This window comes from Trichosurus vulpecula, chromosome 3 (genome assembly GCF_011100635.1).
Source record: "Trichosurus vulpecula isolate mTriVul1 chromosome 3, mTriVul1.pri, whole genome shotgun sequence".
In the NCBI taxonomy this organism is placed as follows: domain Eukaryota; kingdom Metazoa; phylum Chordata; class Mammalia; order Diprotodontia; family Phalangeridae; genus Trichosurus; species Trichosurus vulpecula.
In genome coordinates, this window is record NC_050575.1 from 182,773,058 (window position 1) to 182,791,879 (window position 18,822).

The window sequence follows — 18,822 nt, forward strand, 5'->3', positions numbered from 1 at the left end:
GGAGAAGAAAGTTTCCAGGACCAAGTCCCAGCCATGGACAATTTCACCGAATGTTTGAACAAGCTGAAGGACATCCATGAGAAAGAAGTCCTTGGTATGACCCCGCCTCCAAGGAGACAAAAGCAAGGTCACAGGGTGGGCTATGCAATCTTTAGGGCTGGAACTTTCTAAGCTGTACCTTGGGATGCTTCCAGATCCTATGGCAACCTTACTGAAAGAAGCTTCTAAATGCCCATGTCATATGCAGTATAAATGACAGGACCCCAAGCCAACCTCTCATAAAGAGCATTTGTTGGTTACAGAATAAACAGTTCTCCTGCAACAAGAGAATACATTATCCTTTTGTAGGTCTCCTTCCCATCACTGAATTGTAGGGGTATGAACAGCACTCAGCTTACCCTGGGATGAAGACTTAGGATTGGAAGGATAAGTGTGCATAGAGGCCCAGAGGTACTGGTGCATGCTGAGAGACCACTCTGTTGAATCTTCTCCTTCCCCTGAGAAAAATACAGTATCATAGATTTAAAGCTGGAAGGAGCCTCAGAAGCCACCTAATCCAAACCCTTCATTTTCAGATGAGGAAACAGAGGCCCAGAAGTATTAGGTGTTTTTTCCCAAGGTCATTCATGTAGTAAGTGACAGTCAGAATTTTGTTATTCAATCATTTTAGTCATGTCCAATTCTTTGTAATCCCATTTGGGGCTTTCTTGGCAAAGATACTGGAGTAGTTTTCCATTCCCTTCTCCAGCTCCTTTTGTAGATGAGGAAACTGAAGCAAACAGGGTTAAGTGACTTGCCCAGGATCACACAGCTTGTAAATGTTTGAGGCCAGATTTGAACTCATAAAGATGGTCTTCCTGATCCCAAGCAGCTCAATCTACTGAACCACCTAGCAAGTGCAAACCCACATTCTCTGGCTCCAAATCCACGGCTCTTACCACTGTACCAGATGTCTCCCTGAGTACCAGGGCTGGAGAGATAAGTGCATGTGTGGTGAGGGAGAGCTCTGGAAATACCCAGACATGGCCTTGATAGGAGAGCACAGTAATTCATTGTTACAGACTGTCAGGAAAGGCCCTTGCCATGGATGAGAAGAAAAGGAAGGTGCCATGGCACGGTGATGAAATTCTAACACCCCTTTTTCAACTAGAGCTCCCCCCACAAAAGAAGACCACGTGGCTTCTTCATTTCCACACCCTTCTGCCAGATAAGGTACCCACACGCTTCACAGATAGTGTCTTGGTTCTAAAATGGAATGCTCAGTGTCCTAACATCCTCTCCCTCTTGCAGGGCTGCAGAATAAATTGTTGGAGCTTAACACAGAGAAGTGCCGGTGAGTTGGGCCCCATTGCCGTGTGGGCTGAACCTTGGTGTTCTCTCTAAGGACCCAGAGGAAATCTTCAAAGGAAATATTTGTCAGGGTTTGGCAAAAACCTTTCCTCCATAGGGACCCTCTTCCAGTCCCAGGAGATATACAAAACCTACAGGATACTGAGCTTTTTCCCAAGAGTTTCTGGCTGGTCCCTCAGTTTTATGACTCAAGATGGAGGCTGGGGGTACCAAGTTCAAAACAGTACCCATGAAGGGAGGAGATCCACAGGGATTGGGGAGCAGAAGAGGCAAACCTCTTTGCAAATTGGAAATAGTCCCCCATCCTTCATATGAATGAACCACATAGAAGTCATAGAGTGTCTAAGTAAAGCAGGAACTCAGAGATGATCTGCTCCAACCCACTCATTCTCCAGATGGAGAAACTGAGGACCTGTAGAGTCAAGAAAAGGCATCTGTGGTATACTGGCAGCAATCGTTGAAGCAAAACCAGATGACTTGGCTCTGATGGTTACCTTCTTATGACCTGGTGCAAATCACTCAATCTTTCTCCATATCAATTGAATTAAACACTCTTTAAGATCCCTTATAGCTCCACATCCTATGATCCTGAGCAACTGTGGTAGAGACATACAGCAAGTTAGTGGCAGAGCCAAAATTTGAACCCAGATCCTCTAATTACCAGAATAGTGATCTTTCCATCATACCATTTACTGTTGTTCAGTTGTGTCCAACTCTTCATGATCCCATTTGGGGTATTCTTGGCAAAGATGCTGAAGTGGCTTACCAGTTCCTTCTCCTGCTCATTTTACAGATGAGGAAACTGAGGCAAAGAAGGTTAAGTGACTTGCCCAGGGTCACACAGATAGCATCTGAGGCCATATTTGAACTCAGGTCTTCCTGACTCCAGGCCCAGGGCTCGATCCACGGTGCCATGTAGTTGCCTAAAGATTCAGCGTTGACTCCTCCATCTCCTTTGTCTACCACATTCCCACAATCACCAAGTCTTATGCATGCTTCCTTGGAAATAACTCTCATTCATCCTGCCCCCCTCACCTGCCCCATTATCCTCCCTCTAATCCTGATAGGCTCTAAGATCCTTTCCAATTAAAAAATCTTATGATTCTCTGATTTCAGGTCAGGCCTTCATCACCTCTCACCTGGGTTACTGTGATAGACTTCTAGCTGGCATCCCCCTGCCTTGGGGGATGCCAGCTGACTTGGAAATTGTCCCCGCTGAAAGGCAAAGGGTCATTTTCATTGTCTCCTCCTTGTTTCTTGAATCAGGGATGCCCAGAGGATTGAAGAGCTATTTGCCAAAAACCACCAGCTCCGGGAACAGCAGAAAGCCCTGAAGGAGAATGTTAAGGTATTAGAGAACAGGTAAGTTCTGCCCATTGGGAGGACCTGGCAGAATGAGCAGCCCCCCATACGGTCCTTCTATTTAAGGAATAAACTTCCTTTTGTTAGGAATAGAACACGACTTGGAAATGATTTCTAATTTAAGGGATTCCAAGAACACAGAGCCTTTCAAAATCATTGGTGAGCCCCACTTTAGTGGCTCAGTGGATAGAGCACCGGGCGTGGAGTCAGGAAGTCTTCTTCCTAAGTTCAAATCCAGCTTCAGACACTTACTAGCTGGGCAAGTCACTTAACCCTATTTACCTCAGTTTCCTCATCTGTAAAATGAGCTGGAGAAGGAAATGGCAAACCACTCCAGTATCTCTGCCAAGAAAACTCCAATGGGGTAATGAAAAGTTGAACATGACTGAAACAACTGAACAATAACATATAGTCATAATCTAAACCCCTTCTAGCTCTAACAATCTGTGATTTTATACCTCACCTTTGTACGGAGCTTTAGCATTTTTAAAGTGCTGTCCCATCCATATATGATTCTCTATTAACCCCCCGTGAGGATAGTAGAAGTATTATACCTTTTTTATAGTTGAAGAAACTAATGAACCAAAAGATAAGCCATTTGCTCAAGGTTACACAGTTTGTCATCAGCCAAGAAGGGATTCGAATTCTGATCTCCTGATTCTTGATTCAGGGCTCTTTCCAATAATTCTCATGTATGAAAATCCAAATTTATCAACCAAGTAGAGATCATTCTAATTAATACTTACAATTATTATCACATATCTCAAGCTCTCTGTAAATCATTTCTATAGCACTTTGGGTATTTTTCACTAGTGGTCCCACTCTTCAAACTGCTGACACATAGATAATCTCACTTAATCCTTACAACCACTCTGAGGTAGGTAGTTTGAGTAATATGGTTTCCATTTTATAGATGAGGAAATTAAGGCTGTGAAAGGTGAAGCGACTTGCCCAAATACCCAGATGATAAATGGCAGACTCAGAAGTCAAACTCAAGTCCGGTTGTACCACATTCCCTTCTGTGATTAGGACTCCCAGAATATAAGAGTATTTCCATAGAAATCTCTCTGGTTGTATTTAAAATAGGATTCACTTTACAAAAAGTCCATTTATATTCAACTTTTCAGGAACATCTGTAGAATACAAAGTGAGTAAATCCATCCAGAGAGGTTTCCTCTCATCTCTTGCCTTCTTCTTTCTGAATTAAGACACAACCCAAAAAAGAGCGTGGCACACTCCAGACTCCTTTCCAATTCCAAACTATATTTAGATTATCCCAACCTGGGGTTCCTTCCAGGCCCAAATAGTCATGCACAGAGTGGCCTCTGACAGGCCAGACCTGAGGAGGGAAGGAGGAAGGGTGCAGCCTTTGTATAGAGGCAATCAACCAGGTGGCTGTCTCGTTTCAGGCTGAGGGCCGGCCTCTGTGACCGATGCATGGTGACTCAGGAGCTGGCCAAGAAGAAACAACATGAATATGAGAATTCCCATCTTCAGAGCCTGCAGCATATCTTCATCCTCAGTAAGTCAATCACTCAATTAATCAGAAAGCATTCATTAAGTGCTTACTATGTGCCTGTCTTAGGATACAAATAGCAAAATAAAACTGTCCCTACCTCAAGGAATTTATATTCTATTTGGAGAAATCGTGGGCATAAATAAGTATATATAGGATTATATGAAATAAACACAAAACACTTTTGGACTGAGGGCACTGAGAGCTGGGTCTTGGGGGTGGGGGAGGCTCAGCAAAGACTTCATGTAGAAAATGGTGCCTGAGCTGAGTTTTTAAGGAAATAAGGGATTCTAAGAGGCAGAGGTGAGTAAGGAGAGCATTCCAGGCATGGCAGGGGCGGGGTGGGGAGGGGAGCACCCTATATAAAGACACAGAGGTGAGAGATGGAGTATGATTTGTGAGGAATGACAAAAAGGCCATGTTGACTGGACTATAGAGGGTGGGAAGGGGAGTAATATATACCAAGTCCAAAAAGATGGGTTGGAACTAAGATATCAAGGGCTTTAAATGTCAAACAGGAATTTATTTTTCGCTAGATGCAATAGGGAGACACTGGAGCCTTTTAAGCAGGGGAATCACACTGGTCGGAATCGTGATTTAAGAAAACCACTTCAGAAGCTCAACCAACCTTCTTAGAAGCTTTCTGGTTTCTGCATTTTCTAAAAAGTACCTCAAGGGCCGCTTTCAGTCTTTATTGGGCTCCCCTCTGTCATCTGACATTTCTCTAGCCAAGAATCCAAATGATCCAGGGACCAGAAAAAAACTCCTTCAAAGCTCCAGCTTCTAAAGGCACTCAGTTCCTACCTGATCCCATAAATGCTTAATGCTTCAAGATGAATAATGTTTTGAGAAAGCGCTTGCTGAAGAAGGGCAAAGGTGAGGAGGGGCTTCCATAATCTCCCTGTGCAACTGGGAGGCTCTGTTCTAAGCTGAGTGAAAACTCCCAGGAAAGTCAGCTGAAAAAAGAACCTCATATTCACCATGGGAGGAGTAAAAGATACAACTGAATCTTCTCCTCAATTCCTGACAGCTCTCCTGGTAATCCATGGAACAGGGCTTCTTAAACTTTTTCCACTCAAGACCCCTTCAGCACTTCTTAAATTGTTTAAGAAGCATGGCCATAGATGTCATGACTTTATGCTTCTCTGAAAAGCCTTGGTTGGAAAAAAATTTCTGTAATGCACATGTTGACAAACGTGTGTAAGAGTATGCATATGTATATCAGTGTACGCATGAGAATGTATGTCTCTATGTATGAGGACAAATATGCGCATGTTTGCATGTGTGAGTACGCACTTGGCATGTGTGAGTGCACACTTGTGCATGGGTGTACATGATTGTCTTTGTGTGCATGAGTATTATAAGGGTGTGCCTGTGAATAAATGTATATTTGTGGCATGTTTTTAATGCTTGTGTTTATATAATATGTTTATATATGTGTATATATAATATAATATGTTTATAACATAATACATGATATAATATAATGTGTTTATAATATATAATATAATATGTTAATAATATAATATATAGTATAATGTGTTTATAATATATAACATAATGTGTTTCTATAATATGTTTATATATAATATGTGTATTTATAATGTGTTTACATATACCTGCCTTTAGAAAGGTAGGTAGAGTGTGGTATAAGGATAGTTGGATGTGGATTCAGGAAGACCCACATTCAAATTCTGCCACTTAGTGTCTGTGGGAACTTGAATGACTCATATAATCTCCTTGAACCTCAGTTTCTTTAACTGTAAAATGGAGAGACCTGTAGCACATACCTCATAGGGTTGTTGTGTAGTTCAAAAAGATCATGAATATAAAGCATTTTATACATATGTATACACACACACATATATACACGTATACATATACATAGGCAGCTAAGCGGCATGGTGGAGAGAAGGCTGGGCTTGAGACATTTGCTAGCTGTGTGACACTGAGAAAGTCACTGAACCCTGGCTGCCTTACTTCCTCATTTGTAAAATGAGCTGGAGAAGGAAATGGCAGAATGATCTGGTATCTTTACCAAGAAAACCCCAAATAGGGTCACAGAGAGTCGGACATAACTGAAACAACTGAACAACAACAACTTATACGTGTGTATGTACAAGAAGGAGGGGGAGGGTTGTGCATGGATGTGTGAGAACGAGTGAGTGCACCTGTTTATACGCTCAGGTATAGGTGTGCGTACGCATGTGAACATGCATGTGCGTGTGAGCATGTGAGCATCTTGCAGACATTGTGGAGCATATGTAGAAAGAACAAAAAATAAGAGGAAGCCGGTTGGATGCTGGAATCTTCTTTGCTCCTCCTGCTTCTGTGACTGTACTTTTTCAGCATCTCTGGGCCCCCAGGCTCTTATTGAGCACTCAGAATGGGTAAAAACCCTTATGGGAAAGACAACAAGAGTCATGGGCCCAGTCTCAAGGAGCGCCCAGTGGAGTCAGGAGGATAAGGCATCAACACATAGACCTGCAACGAAAGTAGGCTGTGTTGAGTCCATAGGAAAGATTAAAATGAGCGCTGGTACATTTCAAAGGAGGAACAGATCATTTCTAGTTAACGGGGGATCAAGGGAGCCTTCCTAGAGGACGTGGTGAAATCAGCGTTGAAAGATAGCAGGAGTTTAAATAGGTAGAGATAGGAGGGACTTATGAGTAGAAGCTGGACTAGATGACCTCTAAGTTCACTTCCAACTCTACAATTCTGTGATTCCTAGCTTCCATAACCCTCCCTTCCCCCACCACCATGTTCCTGCACTGAAATTACTATTTGCCCCTGGAAATCCATCCCAACCATTGGCCCACTCTACTTGGCATGATCTACCAGGCAAAGGAGAGAATCCAACCCAATATTGTCCACCGTAATAGGTAAAACCAACAGTCCATTTTATAGATATGGAAACTGAAACCACATCCCATTGAGGGAATAATTTCCCCCATAACGGCCTAAGAGGTTACTAAGGCGGTATCGCTGTCATATTTTCTGGCAAGGGAACTGGAGCAGACAATGATGGCTCTTTTCAAAGTATCTGACTATTCACACGGGGGCAGTTTATTCTTTGGGGCAGATGGATCCAGAGCTCCTCCCCAAGCCAAGCTGAACTTTTTCCTGTTTATTCACAGCTAATGAAATGAACGGGCTAAAGGAAGAAAACAAAGCTCTGAAGGAAGAATTGAAGAGACTTCGAAACCTGGAGTGAGTTCTGACTGAGTCATCCTTCCCCTATACCACCAATGACCTGTCAAACGCACCCTGAACCACCATCTTGGGAAACAATCCCTAATGACCTCATTCCCATGGAGGGGGAAAGGTGGCAACATCCAGCTGCCATTAACCATTAATTTGTTAGAAGTATAATAATAGTGGGCAGCTAGTGGTTCCATGGTGCACAGAGCATCAGGCCTTAAGTCAGGAAGACATCTTCCAGAGTTCAAATCTAAGTAACTATGGGATCCTGGGAAAATCACTTAACCCTGTTTGCCTCAGTTTCCTCATCTGTAAAATGAGTTAGAGAAGGAAATGGCAAACCACTCCAGCGTCTTTGTCAATATAACCCCAAATGGGGTAACAAAGAGTTGGACGTGACTGAAAACAACGGGATGACAACGGCAAAAATCTTAATAGCGAGACGCAATTTAGTGTAGCGGAAGTCGAACAAGCCTTGGGACCAGAAAGACTTGGGTTCAAGTTCTGCCTCGGACACATAGCAGCTGTGTGACCCAGGACAAGTCACTTCTCAGTGCTCTAGATCAGAAATATAAAACAGGCACATGCCACCAAAGGAGGTTAAAATGTAATTGGGAAATATTTAACAAAATAATTAAAATTCAATAAAATAAATATGACATTACATTTTAAAAGTAATGCATTCGTTTCCATCCGACACCACTGGTCCGGAACAGTGATGTCAAACTCAATAGAAATGAGCACCACTGACAATTCATAAGGATCCCTAACAACTACCTATTGACCTAGAAAACCACATATTAATATCCTCTACATTTAATAGTATTTTTATTTATTTTGTTACATTTTTCACAATCACATTTTCCTCAGGTTCCCCATCGGGGCCTGCCAAGCAGAAGATTGAGGCTGTGCAGCTATAAATTGCAGACAAGGGGCCAAACTGCAGTGCTAGAGGGAGTTGCCTAATTTCAATTAAATTACAGGCCCAATGTTTCTCCCTATAAGAGAAACAATAACTACTCATATTTCTAGCATACATCAAGGTTAACAAAGCATTTTCCTTACAGCAACCCTGCAAACAGATAGGTCAAGTGCCCTCATTTTTCAGATGAGGAAACTTGAGACTCATTTGGAGTAGGGCAAGTACTGACAAGAGGACCTGGAGAGGCAAGTGCTTAACCCTAAAGAATAGTGGTGGGATTTCATGGACAATTAGAAGAAAAACTTACTAGGCTTTTTCCTAGGATGATGAGATTGTAGGATTTTAGAGGTGGAAGAGACCTTAGTTCTCTATAACAAACTCTTTATTTTTCAAGTGAGGAAACTGAGGCTCTGCAAGATCAAGTCATTTGTCCAAGGTCACAAGCAGTAGAGTATATAATGGGAAGAGGATTTGCTTTAGAGTCAGAAAACCTAGGCTTGAATTCTCGTTCTTCGACTTACTACCTGTGTGATCCTGGCAAGAAAATAAGCATTTATAGAATACTTACTATGTGCCAGGCACTGTGCCAAGCAGTTTTAATATGTTATCTCATTTGCTCTTCATCAGAGCTTTAGGAGGTAGGTACTATTATTATCCTTGTTTTATAGTTGAGGAAACTGAGGCAAACAGAGGTTAAGTGACTTGCCCAAGGTCACACAACTAATAAGTGCCTGAGGTCAGATTTGAACTCAGGATTTCCTGACTCCAGGGCTCCATCCATTGTGCCTCCACTCTGCCTTGGGTAAATCACTTCCCTTCTCCGGTCTTTAGCTATTTCATCTATAAATTGAGGCAACTATATTAGTGCTCCCTGTGATCCTTTTCAAATCTAAAACCGGCTGATCCTCTGACCTTTGTAAACAGATGTGCCTTCCCAGCAGCCCTCAACTCATGCCATATATGGGCCCCCAACTCTGCTTAGACTTAAGGCTAATCTCCCTTCACCAATACCACCATGGTGGTTTGGTGTCATCCTCATTCCTCTTTGTCTCTTTCATCCTAGAGACAGAGCCAAGCACCACCGGGCTATGTCCAGGGAAAGCAGCTCCAGTCCAGATTCACCTGTGCCATTACTTTCCCCTGGGGGACGGAAACCTAGCACTGAGAAACCACCACCAAGCAGGGAGAAAGAGGAGGATTATCTTCCCCACACTCCCCTAGGAGAAGGTACAGTGGAACTGAGAGGGCCAAGAAAGAGACGGGACACAGAGTCTGAGGAAGTGAAAAGGGCAGGTTGCTAGGGTAGGAGGGGCACATGGAGATGGAGCTTCCTTCCTTTCGGTTAAGTTCATAATTTCTATCCTATGGGAGATTTGAGCAACTGGCGGGAAGAGGAGAGAAGTTTCCTTTAGCAAATTTTTGCCCACCAAAACCACATCTGCTACACAGAATCCATGAGAGGTCCAATACATAAATGCATGAATTTAGCTGCACTGGAGAGAACAAAATAAAATCCCAGGTGTAATTGGTTACACACACACACACACACACACACACACACACACACACACACACCCCAGAAACTCAGAGATCCTCTTCTGTCAATTTCTCTGACCTTTTGTTTCTTTCTTTCTTAAAAACAGAAAAGTCAACAGGATACCAGACTTCTCCAATCCCTAAAATCCCTCCTGGTGCAAACCTGCAGGAGCAGCGAGTTCTGGACATGGTGAGGTTTGGAAAGTTTGGAGTCATATTGCTTTTTCTGGACTAGATCGAAGCAAAAAAGGGGCCTGTTTTCAAAGCCATCCTCTATAGCCCCTTTCACCAGAGCTAAAAGGTTTCACCAGATGTCCTCATCCTCCAAGAAGTCCATCCTTTTTGTCTAAGACAGTCATGTCTTACCACATGATTGGTCAGTGTACCACATGACCAATAGGGAAAATGGTGACACACAGAATACCCTCATAATCTTTACACACTATTAATTTATGCTAGAACTAGCCCTTAAAATGGAATCCTATCGAGGATAGCTCTGCCTTAGCTGTGTTCCAGATAATGAAAGTTAACTAAATTAGATTTCTCAACTCAGTTCTAAAAGAACCATTAGGGGGACTAACAAGAGAGTAAGCAACTTGAGAGGGGTTGATCAACTTGTCTGCCTCTCAGTACTTTACACTAATTCTTGTACATTTTGGGTGCTCTAGATGAAGGAGTGAACTAGATTGAGGCAGTGTGGCATAGCAGATTTAATAATAATAATAATATTTCCATAGCATTCTGCACATAATTTCTCATTTGATCCTTACAACAAGTAGGTGCCATTTTACATACAAAGAAACTGACACTGAAAGAAGCAAATGACTCGCCAGGGTCCCATGCAAATAAGTGACTATGGCAGCGTTTGAACTCAGGTCTTCTCAGTCCAAGTCCAATACCACTAGGAGTCAGGAAGCATGGATTCTAGTCCTGATTATCTTACCTGTAAATTGTCACAAACTAGACTAGAGCCCTTCTAGTTCTGACATTTTTGAGAGTATTTTATTTTTTCCCGATTACATGTCGAGACAATTTTTTGCATTCATTTTTACAAGATTTTAAGATCCAAATTTTTCTCCTCTCCCTCTTCTCCCCTCTTCTGAAAATGGTATGCAATTTGATATAGCTTATACATGTGCTAGCATGTAAAATATATTTCTATTAGTCACAGTTGTGAAAGAAGAAATGGATCAAAAGAAAAAACACAAAAAAGAATAAAGTGAAAAAAGTATGCTTCAATCTGCCATCAGAGTGCATCAGTTCTTTATCTGGGTGTGGACAGCATTTTCCTCCTTCATGAGTTCTTTGTGCTTGTCTTGGATCTTTGTATTGCTGAGAAGATCTGAGTCATTCATAGTTTATCATCACATGATGTTACTGATACTGTGTACAATGTTCTCCTGGTCCTGCTCATTTCACTTTGTATCTGTTCGTACAAGTCTTTCCAGGTTTTTCTGAAGTCTGTCTGTTCATCATTTCTTATTGCACAATAGTATTTCATTACATTCATATACCACAACTTGTTCAGCCATTGATGGGCATCCTCTCAATTTCCATTACTTTGCCACCACAAAAAGGGCTGTTATAAATATTTTTGCACATGTAGGACCTTTCCCCTTTTTATGATCTCTTTGGGATATAGACCCAGTAGTGGTATTGCTGGATCAAAGAGTATGCACATTTTGGTTGCCCTTTGGGCATGTTCCAAACTGCTCTCCAGAATGAGTTGGATCAGTTCACAACTCCACCAATAGTATATTAGTGTCCCAATTTTCCCACATCCTCTCCAACATTTATCATTTTCCTTTTTTTGTCATATTAGTCAATCTGATAGGTGTAAGGTGGTACCTCAGAGTTGTTTTAATTTGCATTTCTCTGATCAGTTGCGATTCAGAGCCCTTCTTCATATGTCTATAGATAGCTTTGATTTCTTTATCTGAACACTGCCTGTTCATATCCTTTGACCATTTATCAATTGGGAAATGGCTTATATTCTTATAAATTTGACTCAGTTCTCTAAATGTTTGAGAAATGAGGCCTTTGTCCGAGACATTTGCTGTAAAGGTTGTTTTCCAGCTTTCCTTCTAATCTTGGTTGTACAGGTTTTGTTTGTGTAAAAGCTTTTTAATTTAATATAACCAAAATTATCTGTTTTATGTTTCATAATGCTATCTCTTATTTGGTCATGAATTCTTCTCTTTCCCATAGATCTGACAGGTAGACTATTCCTTGCTCTTCTCATTTGCTTATGATGTCACACGTCATGTCTAAATCATGTACCCATTTTGACCTTATCTTATAGTTTTGATGATTACTGCATTATAATATAGTTTAAGATCTGGTATTGCTAGACCACCTTTGTATTTTTTTCATTAACTCCCTTGATATTCTTGACCTTTTGTTCTTCCATATTAATTTTGTTATTTTTTTTCTATCTCTATAAAATAATTCTTTGGTATTTTGATTGGTATGGCACTGAATAAGTAAATGAACTTAGGTAAAATTGTCTGTATTGGCTCAGGCTACCTATGAGCTATTAAAAATTTTCCAATTGCTTAGATCCAACTTTATTTGTGTGAAAAGTGTTTCGTAATTGTGTTCATATAGTTCTGGGTTTGTCTTGACAGGTAGACCCCCCCCCAAGTATTTTATATGGTTTGCAGTTATTTCAAATGAGATTTCTCTTTCTACCTCTTGCTGCTGGGCTTTGTTGGCCATATAAAGAAGTGCTGATGGCTTATATGGGTTTAATTTATGTACTGCAACTTTACTAAAGTTGTTAATTATTTCAAGTTGTTTTTAGTTGATTCTCTACGGTACTCTAAATATACCATCATATCATCTGCAAAGAGTGATAGTTCTGTTTCCTCATTGTCTAATTCCTTCAATTTCTTATTTATTCTCTTATTGGTATATCTAACATTTCTAGTACTATATTGAATAATAGTGATGATAATGGGTATCTATGCTTCACTCCTGATCTTATTTGGAAGGCTACTAGCTTATCCCCATTACAGATAATGCTTGCTGATGGTTTTTAGATAGATACTGCTTATCATTTTAATGAATGTTCCCTTTATTCCTATGCTCTCTAGTGTTTTTATTAGGAATGGATGCTATATTTTGTCAAAAGCCTTTTGGGCATCTATTGAGATAATCATATGATTTCTGTTGGTTTTGTTATTAATATGGTCAATTATGTCGATAGTTTCCCTAATATTGAACCAACCCTGTATTCTGGGTATAAATCTCACCTGGTCATAGTGTATAATCCTTGTGACATATTGCCATAATCTTGCTAGTATTTTGTTCAAAATTTTCACATCAATATTAATTAGAGAAATTGGTCTATAATTTTCTTTCTGTTTTAGCTCTTCCAGTTTAGGTATCAACACCATATTTGTGTCAGAAAAGGAGTTTGGTAGGTCTCTTTCTTCACCTATTTTTCCAATATTCCAATAATCCAATATTCCAGTATTGAAATCAATTGTTCTTTACATATTTGGTAGAATTCATTTGTGAAACCATCTGGCCCTAGGGATTTTTAGGGGGTTCATTAATGGCTTGTTCAATTTGATTTTCTAAGATGGAGTTATTTAAATATTCTATTTCCTGATCTATTCATCTAAGTAATTTATATTTTTGTAAAAATTCATCTGTTTTACTCAGATTGTCAGATTTATTGACATATGATTGGGCAAAATATTTCCTAATGATTGCTTTAATTTCTTTTTTGGTGGTGATTTCACCCTTTTCATTTTTGATACTGAATGTCTGGTTTTCTTTTTTTTTAATCAAATTAACCAATGGCTTATCTATCTTATTGTTCATTTGCTTGTTTTCAGAAAACCAGCTTCTAGTTTCATTAGTTCAGTAGTTTTTTTTCACTTTCAATTTTATTAATCTCACCTTTGATTTTCAGGATTTCCAGTTTGGTGTTCAATTGGGGATTTTTAATTTGTTCATTTTCTAGTTTTTTTAAGTTGCATGCCCAATTCATTGATCTGCTTTTTCTCCTTTTTGCTGATGTAATAATTTAGAGATTACACCTCCAAGTTATCCAGGCACCACCACACAGTTGGTGCTTCCTTTGGCACTGACTTTCCTCACATGCTCTTCATGGTGCATCCTGAGTACAGGCCCAAATGACCTGCCAACCAATTTGTGCCCAGGCTGTATGGCTTCAAGATCCACCCTATGGCCTATCGACTGCAGCTTCAGGCAGCCAGCAACTTAAAGAGCCCTGTCAAGACCATCTGCTGACTTGTCTCCTCCCCTCCCTGCCAATACCTCAGGCTGTGACACCATTCCCCCTCCCCCCAGTACACACACACACACACACACACCTTTCCAGAACCCCTACTAGTTTTTAGTTTAACTTAAGAAGAAGTCATTATTGTGGTGGTATGGTGGGAATATGAAATAAAGTAGAGGAAAAGGCAAAAAAAATAGAATTTAGAGAAATAAATGTTCTTTTAAGTTCTGCTTTGGCTGATCCCATAAATTTTGGGATGGCATCTCATCATTTTCTTTAACAAAATTATTGATTGTTTCTATGATATATTCTTTGACCCATTTATTCTTTAGGATTAGATTATTTAGTTTACAAATAATTTTAATCTATCTTTCCACTGCCCTTTTTTGAATACAATTTTTACTGCTTTATGATATAAAAAGAATACATTTAATATTTCTGCCTTTCTGCATTTGATTTTGAGGTTTTTGTGCCCTAACACATGGTCAATTTTTGTGTATGTGCCACGTGTTGCTAAGGAAAAAAAAGGATTCCTTTCTGTCCTTATTCAGTTTTCTCCAAAGGTCTGTCATATCTAAATTTTATCATATTTTATTCACTGCCTTGATTTCTTTCTTTTTTTTTTTTGGCTGGACTTATCAAGTTCTGAGAGGGAACAGTTGAGCTCCCCCACTAGTATAGTTTTGCTCTCTATTTCTTCCTGTAACTCAACTTCTCCTTTAAAAATTTGGATGCTATACCACTTGGTGCATATATGTTTAGCATTGATATTACTTCATAATCTATGGTACCTTTAAGCAAGGTATAGTTTCCTTCCTTATCTCTTTTAATTAGGTCTATTTTTGCTTTTACTTTGTCTGAGATCAGGATTGCTACCCTTGCTTTTTTTTACTTCAGCTAAAGCATAATAGATTCTGCTCCAGCCCCTTACCTTTATTCTGTGTGTCTTTCTGCTTCAAGGGTGTTTCTTGTAAATAATATATTGTAGGATTCTGGTTTTTGATCCACTCTGCTACCTGCTTCCATTATATGGGAAAGTTCATCCCATTCACATTCACAGTTATGATTACTAACTGTGTATTTCCCTCCATCCTATTCTTCCTCCTTTTCCTCTTCAACAGTATTTTGCTTCTGTCTACTGCCTCCCCCAGCCTGCCCTCTCTTCTGTCAGTCCCCTGCCTTTACTTAATCTCCTCCCCTTCTGCTTTCCTGATGTGTAAGATAGAATTCTATATTCAACTGATTGTATATATTATTCCCTCTTTGAGCCAATACTAATGAAAGTAAGGTTCAGGTGATGCCCATTACCCACCCTCCCACTTTTCTCTCCACCATAATTGGCTTTTTGTGCATTTTCTTGTGGAATAACTTACCCCATTCTTCCTCTCTCTTCCTTCTGCACCCAATGTACTGCTCTTTCTCATCTTTTAATTATTTTTATGTCATTTTCTCAAATTTACCTTATACTATCTCCTCTGTTCCTTCTAGCTATACTATTAGTGGTACAGATTTTAAGAATTACAATTATCATCTTCCCATGTACAGATGTAAAAAGTTCAGTTCCATTGAATCCCTAATGGTTTCTTTTCCTCCTTTCACTTTTTAGGCTTCTCTTGGGTCTTGATATTGGAGATCACTTTTTTTGTGTTCATTTCTGGTCTTCTTATGAAAGCTTGAAATCCTCCTATTTCATTGAATGACCATTTTTCCTCTTGATGTATTATTATACTTAATTTTGTGGGGTAGGCAATTCTGGTTGTAGTCCTAGCTTCTTTGCCTTCTGGAATATCGTGTTCCATGACCTCTGATCCTTTAATATAGCAGCTGCTAAGTCCTGTGTAATCCTGATTGTGGCTCCCCAATATTTGGATTGTTTCTTTCCAGCCACTTGCAGTACTTTTTCCTTGACCTGATAGCTCTGAAATTTGGCTATAATGTTCCTTGGAGTTTTTATTTTGGGATCTCTTTCCTGAGGTGATCAGTAGATTCTTTCAATGCCTATTTTGCCCTATGGTTCCAGGTTATCAGGGCAGTTTCCCTTGATAATTTCTTGAAAGATGTTGCACAGGTCCTCCTTTTGGTTCTGGCTTTAAGGTAGTTCAGTGATTCTGACATGGTCTCTCTTGGATCTATTTTCCAGCTCAGTTGTTTTTCCAACGAGGAATTTTACATTTTCTTCTATTTTTTTTCATTCTTTTGAATTTGTTTGATTCTTAATGTCTCCTAGAGTCATTAGCTTCCACTTACCCAATTCTAACTTTTAAGGAGTTGTTTTCCTCAGTTAGCATTTGTACTTTCTTTTCCATTTGGCCAACTGTACTTTTTAAGCAGTCATTTTCTTTTTCCAAGCTATTGACTCTTTTTTCATAATTCTCTTGCATCACTCTCATTTCTTTTCCCCATTTTTCTTCTACCTCTCTTACATGATTTTTAAACTCCCTTTTGAGCTTTTCTATTAGTTCTTTCTGGGCTTGAGCTCACTTCCTATTTTTATTTGAAGCTTTGCCCATAGGTGTTTTGACATTGCTGTCCTCTTCTGAGTTTGTGTCTTGATCTTCCCTGTCAACATAAGAACTATCTATGGTTAGATTCTTTTTTTGTTGTTGTTCTTTGTTCATCTTTTTTGGCCTTTTCCTTTCTTTTAAATTTGAGCTCTGCTTCCAGGGTGGAAGGGGAACTAATGCTTCTGGTGCCAGGGACTGCAGGGCCTGGCTGTTTACCTGGTGCTACATTGATGTTGCTCTGAGGCCCACGGGGGTCCCTCATGTCTGGTGCTGGACTGAGGTAAGGGTGGTGGGGGTGGGGATGGCTGGTGCTGCTAGAGGCCATAGGGATCTGACAACTGACCTGCTGCTGAGCTGGGGCCCTAGTGCTGGTGTCTGGTGTCTGTAGAGGCCTGTGGGGTGTTTCTGTGTTTCCCTTGGGCTACATGAAGCACATGGCAGTCTGGTCCCTGCAAGCTGCCTGTTTGCTCAGGGTTATGCTGAAACACTTGGCAGGGGCAGTATTGCCAGTTGCCTGTTTGCTTAGGCACCCATAGGGCTGGCATCTACCTGTTTTCCCAGGGCTGTGCTGAAGCATGTGGAGGTCTGGCCACTAGAGGTTGCCAGTTTGCCTGGGCTACACTGAAGCACCTGGCAGTTCTCAGAACTGGAGTCTGCCTGTTCACCTGGCTATGCTGAAGTACGTGGGGGTTCCTTGTGTTGGCATTTGCCTGCTCCACTTCACTAGGGCTCAAGATCTCCCACTGGTTTGCTGAGGTAGGGCTTGCTACTAGCTTGCTGGGACACTTCTGGTCCTGGACTGCACCTCCCTTTTTACCCCAAGTGAGACAGACCTTTTCTGCCAATCTTCCAAATTTCTTGGACTCAAAGATTATGCCACCCCATCTTTTTTCTGGTTCTGCTGTTCTAGGATTTGTTAGGGGGTGCCATTTTATAGTTGTTTGGAGGTGAATATGGGAGAGTTACAGAGATTTACCGCTTACTCCACCTTCTTGGCTCCTGTCAGCCTAGCTCTGACATTTTGTGAAGTTAAAGTCTCATTGAACTTTACCCATAAGTGCAACCATTAGGAGAATCACATTTAAGGAAAGATATTGACAAGACTTAGAATATCCTAATGAGGACAACCATGGAAGACAGTCAGGATATCAAAAGCACACCATACCAAAATGACTTGAAGGAACAAAGGATGTTTAACCTAGAAAAGAGAAGGCTTAGGTAGCAGACGTGATAACTCATCTTCAGATATTTGAAGGATATCCATATACAGGATGGATTAGACCTGTCCTCAGAGTACAGAATGATAGGTAATAGTTAGAAACTATTGGGAAATAAATTGGGAAAAAACCATTCTAATGATAAGAATTACCCCAAATTGGAATGAGCTGCTTTAAGAAATGATGAGTTTCCCTATCCAATTCAAGCCAACAAGCATTCATGAAGCACCTAATAACGTGTGTACAGCACTCTTGTAGAAGTTGAGGAAACAAAGACAAAATGTAAAATATGCCTTAATATATCTTATATAATATAGAATATAAATACAAAATATACTTTATTATACCTTAGAGAGCTTATATTTTGTTGGGGAGAAGATATAAAATGCAAATAGATTAGTATAAAAAAGGCAATTTAAGGAATGAAGAAGCATTAATTACTAGATAGATAAATAAAGTCTTCCTGTAGAAGGTGGAATATTAACTAAGTCTCCAAGAAAAAGATTCTAAGAGGCAGAGATGAGGAAGGAGTGCTTTCAAAGGATGAGGACAACCTGTACAAAGGTACATAGATGTGCATAGGTAGGAAATGGACTGCAGAGATCAGGGTTTAGCAAGTAATCCAGTCTAGCTGGAATATTTCACGTATAAAGTAGAATTATGTGAAATAAGCCTGAAAAGATACACTGAAGTCAGATTGGGAAGGGTTTTAAATACCAAATTGAAGTTTGTATTTTATCCTAAAAGGCAATAGGGAGCCAATGAAGATTCTTGAGGAAGGGAATGATGTAGTCAGACTTGTGCTTTAGGAAGCTTATTGTTATATGTGGAAGACGGAAAGAAGAGACCGGAAGCCAGGCATCCAATTGACCAACTGACCACACACACCTAACATTAGCAAGAATAATTAAAATGGAAAGCTACAGATAGCTCCCAATATTTCCACTGAGCTAAAACAA

General features: G+C 40.2%; 1 protein-coding gene across 1 annotated transcript in view; it reads left to right on the forward strand.

The window, feature by feature from the left end:
- Positions 1 to 33: 33 nt before the first annotated feature.
- RBBP8NL (RBBP8 N-terminal like) overlaps positions 34 to 18,822 on the forward strand; it is a 45,282-nt gene continuing 26,493 nt past the window's right edge. Inside the window, exons 1-7 of the mRNA XM_036748349.1 lie at positions 34 to 94; positions 1,291 to 1,333; positions 2,617 to 2,712; positions 4,122 to 4,234; positions 7,366 to 7,438; positions 9,415 to 9,578; positions 9,995 to 10,077. Coding sequence (XP_036604244.1) covers positions 34 to 94; positions 1,291 to 1,333; positions 2,617 to 2,712; positions 4,122 to 4,234; positions 7,366 to 7,438; positions 9,415 to 9,578; positions 9,995 to 10,077 — 633 coding nt within the window. The remainder of the gene's footprint in view (positions 95 to 1,290; positions 1,334 to 2,616; positions 2,713 to 4,121; positions 4,235 to 7,365; positions 7,439 to 9,414; positions 9,579 to 9,994; positions 10,078 to 18,822) is intronic.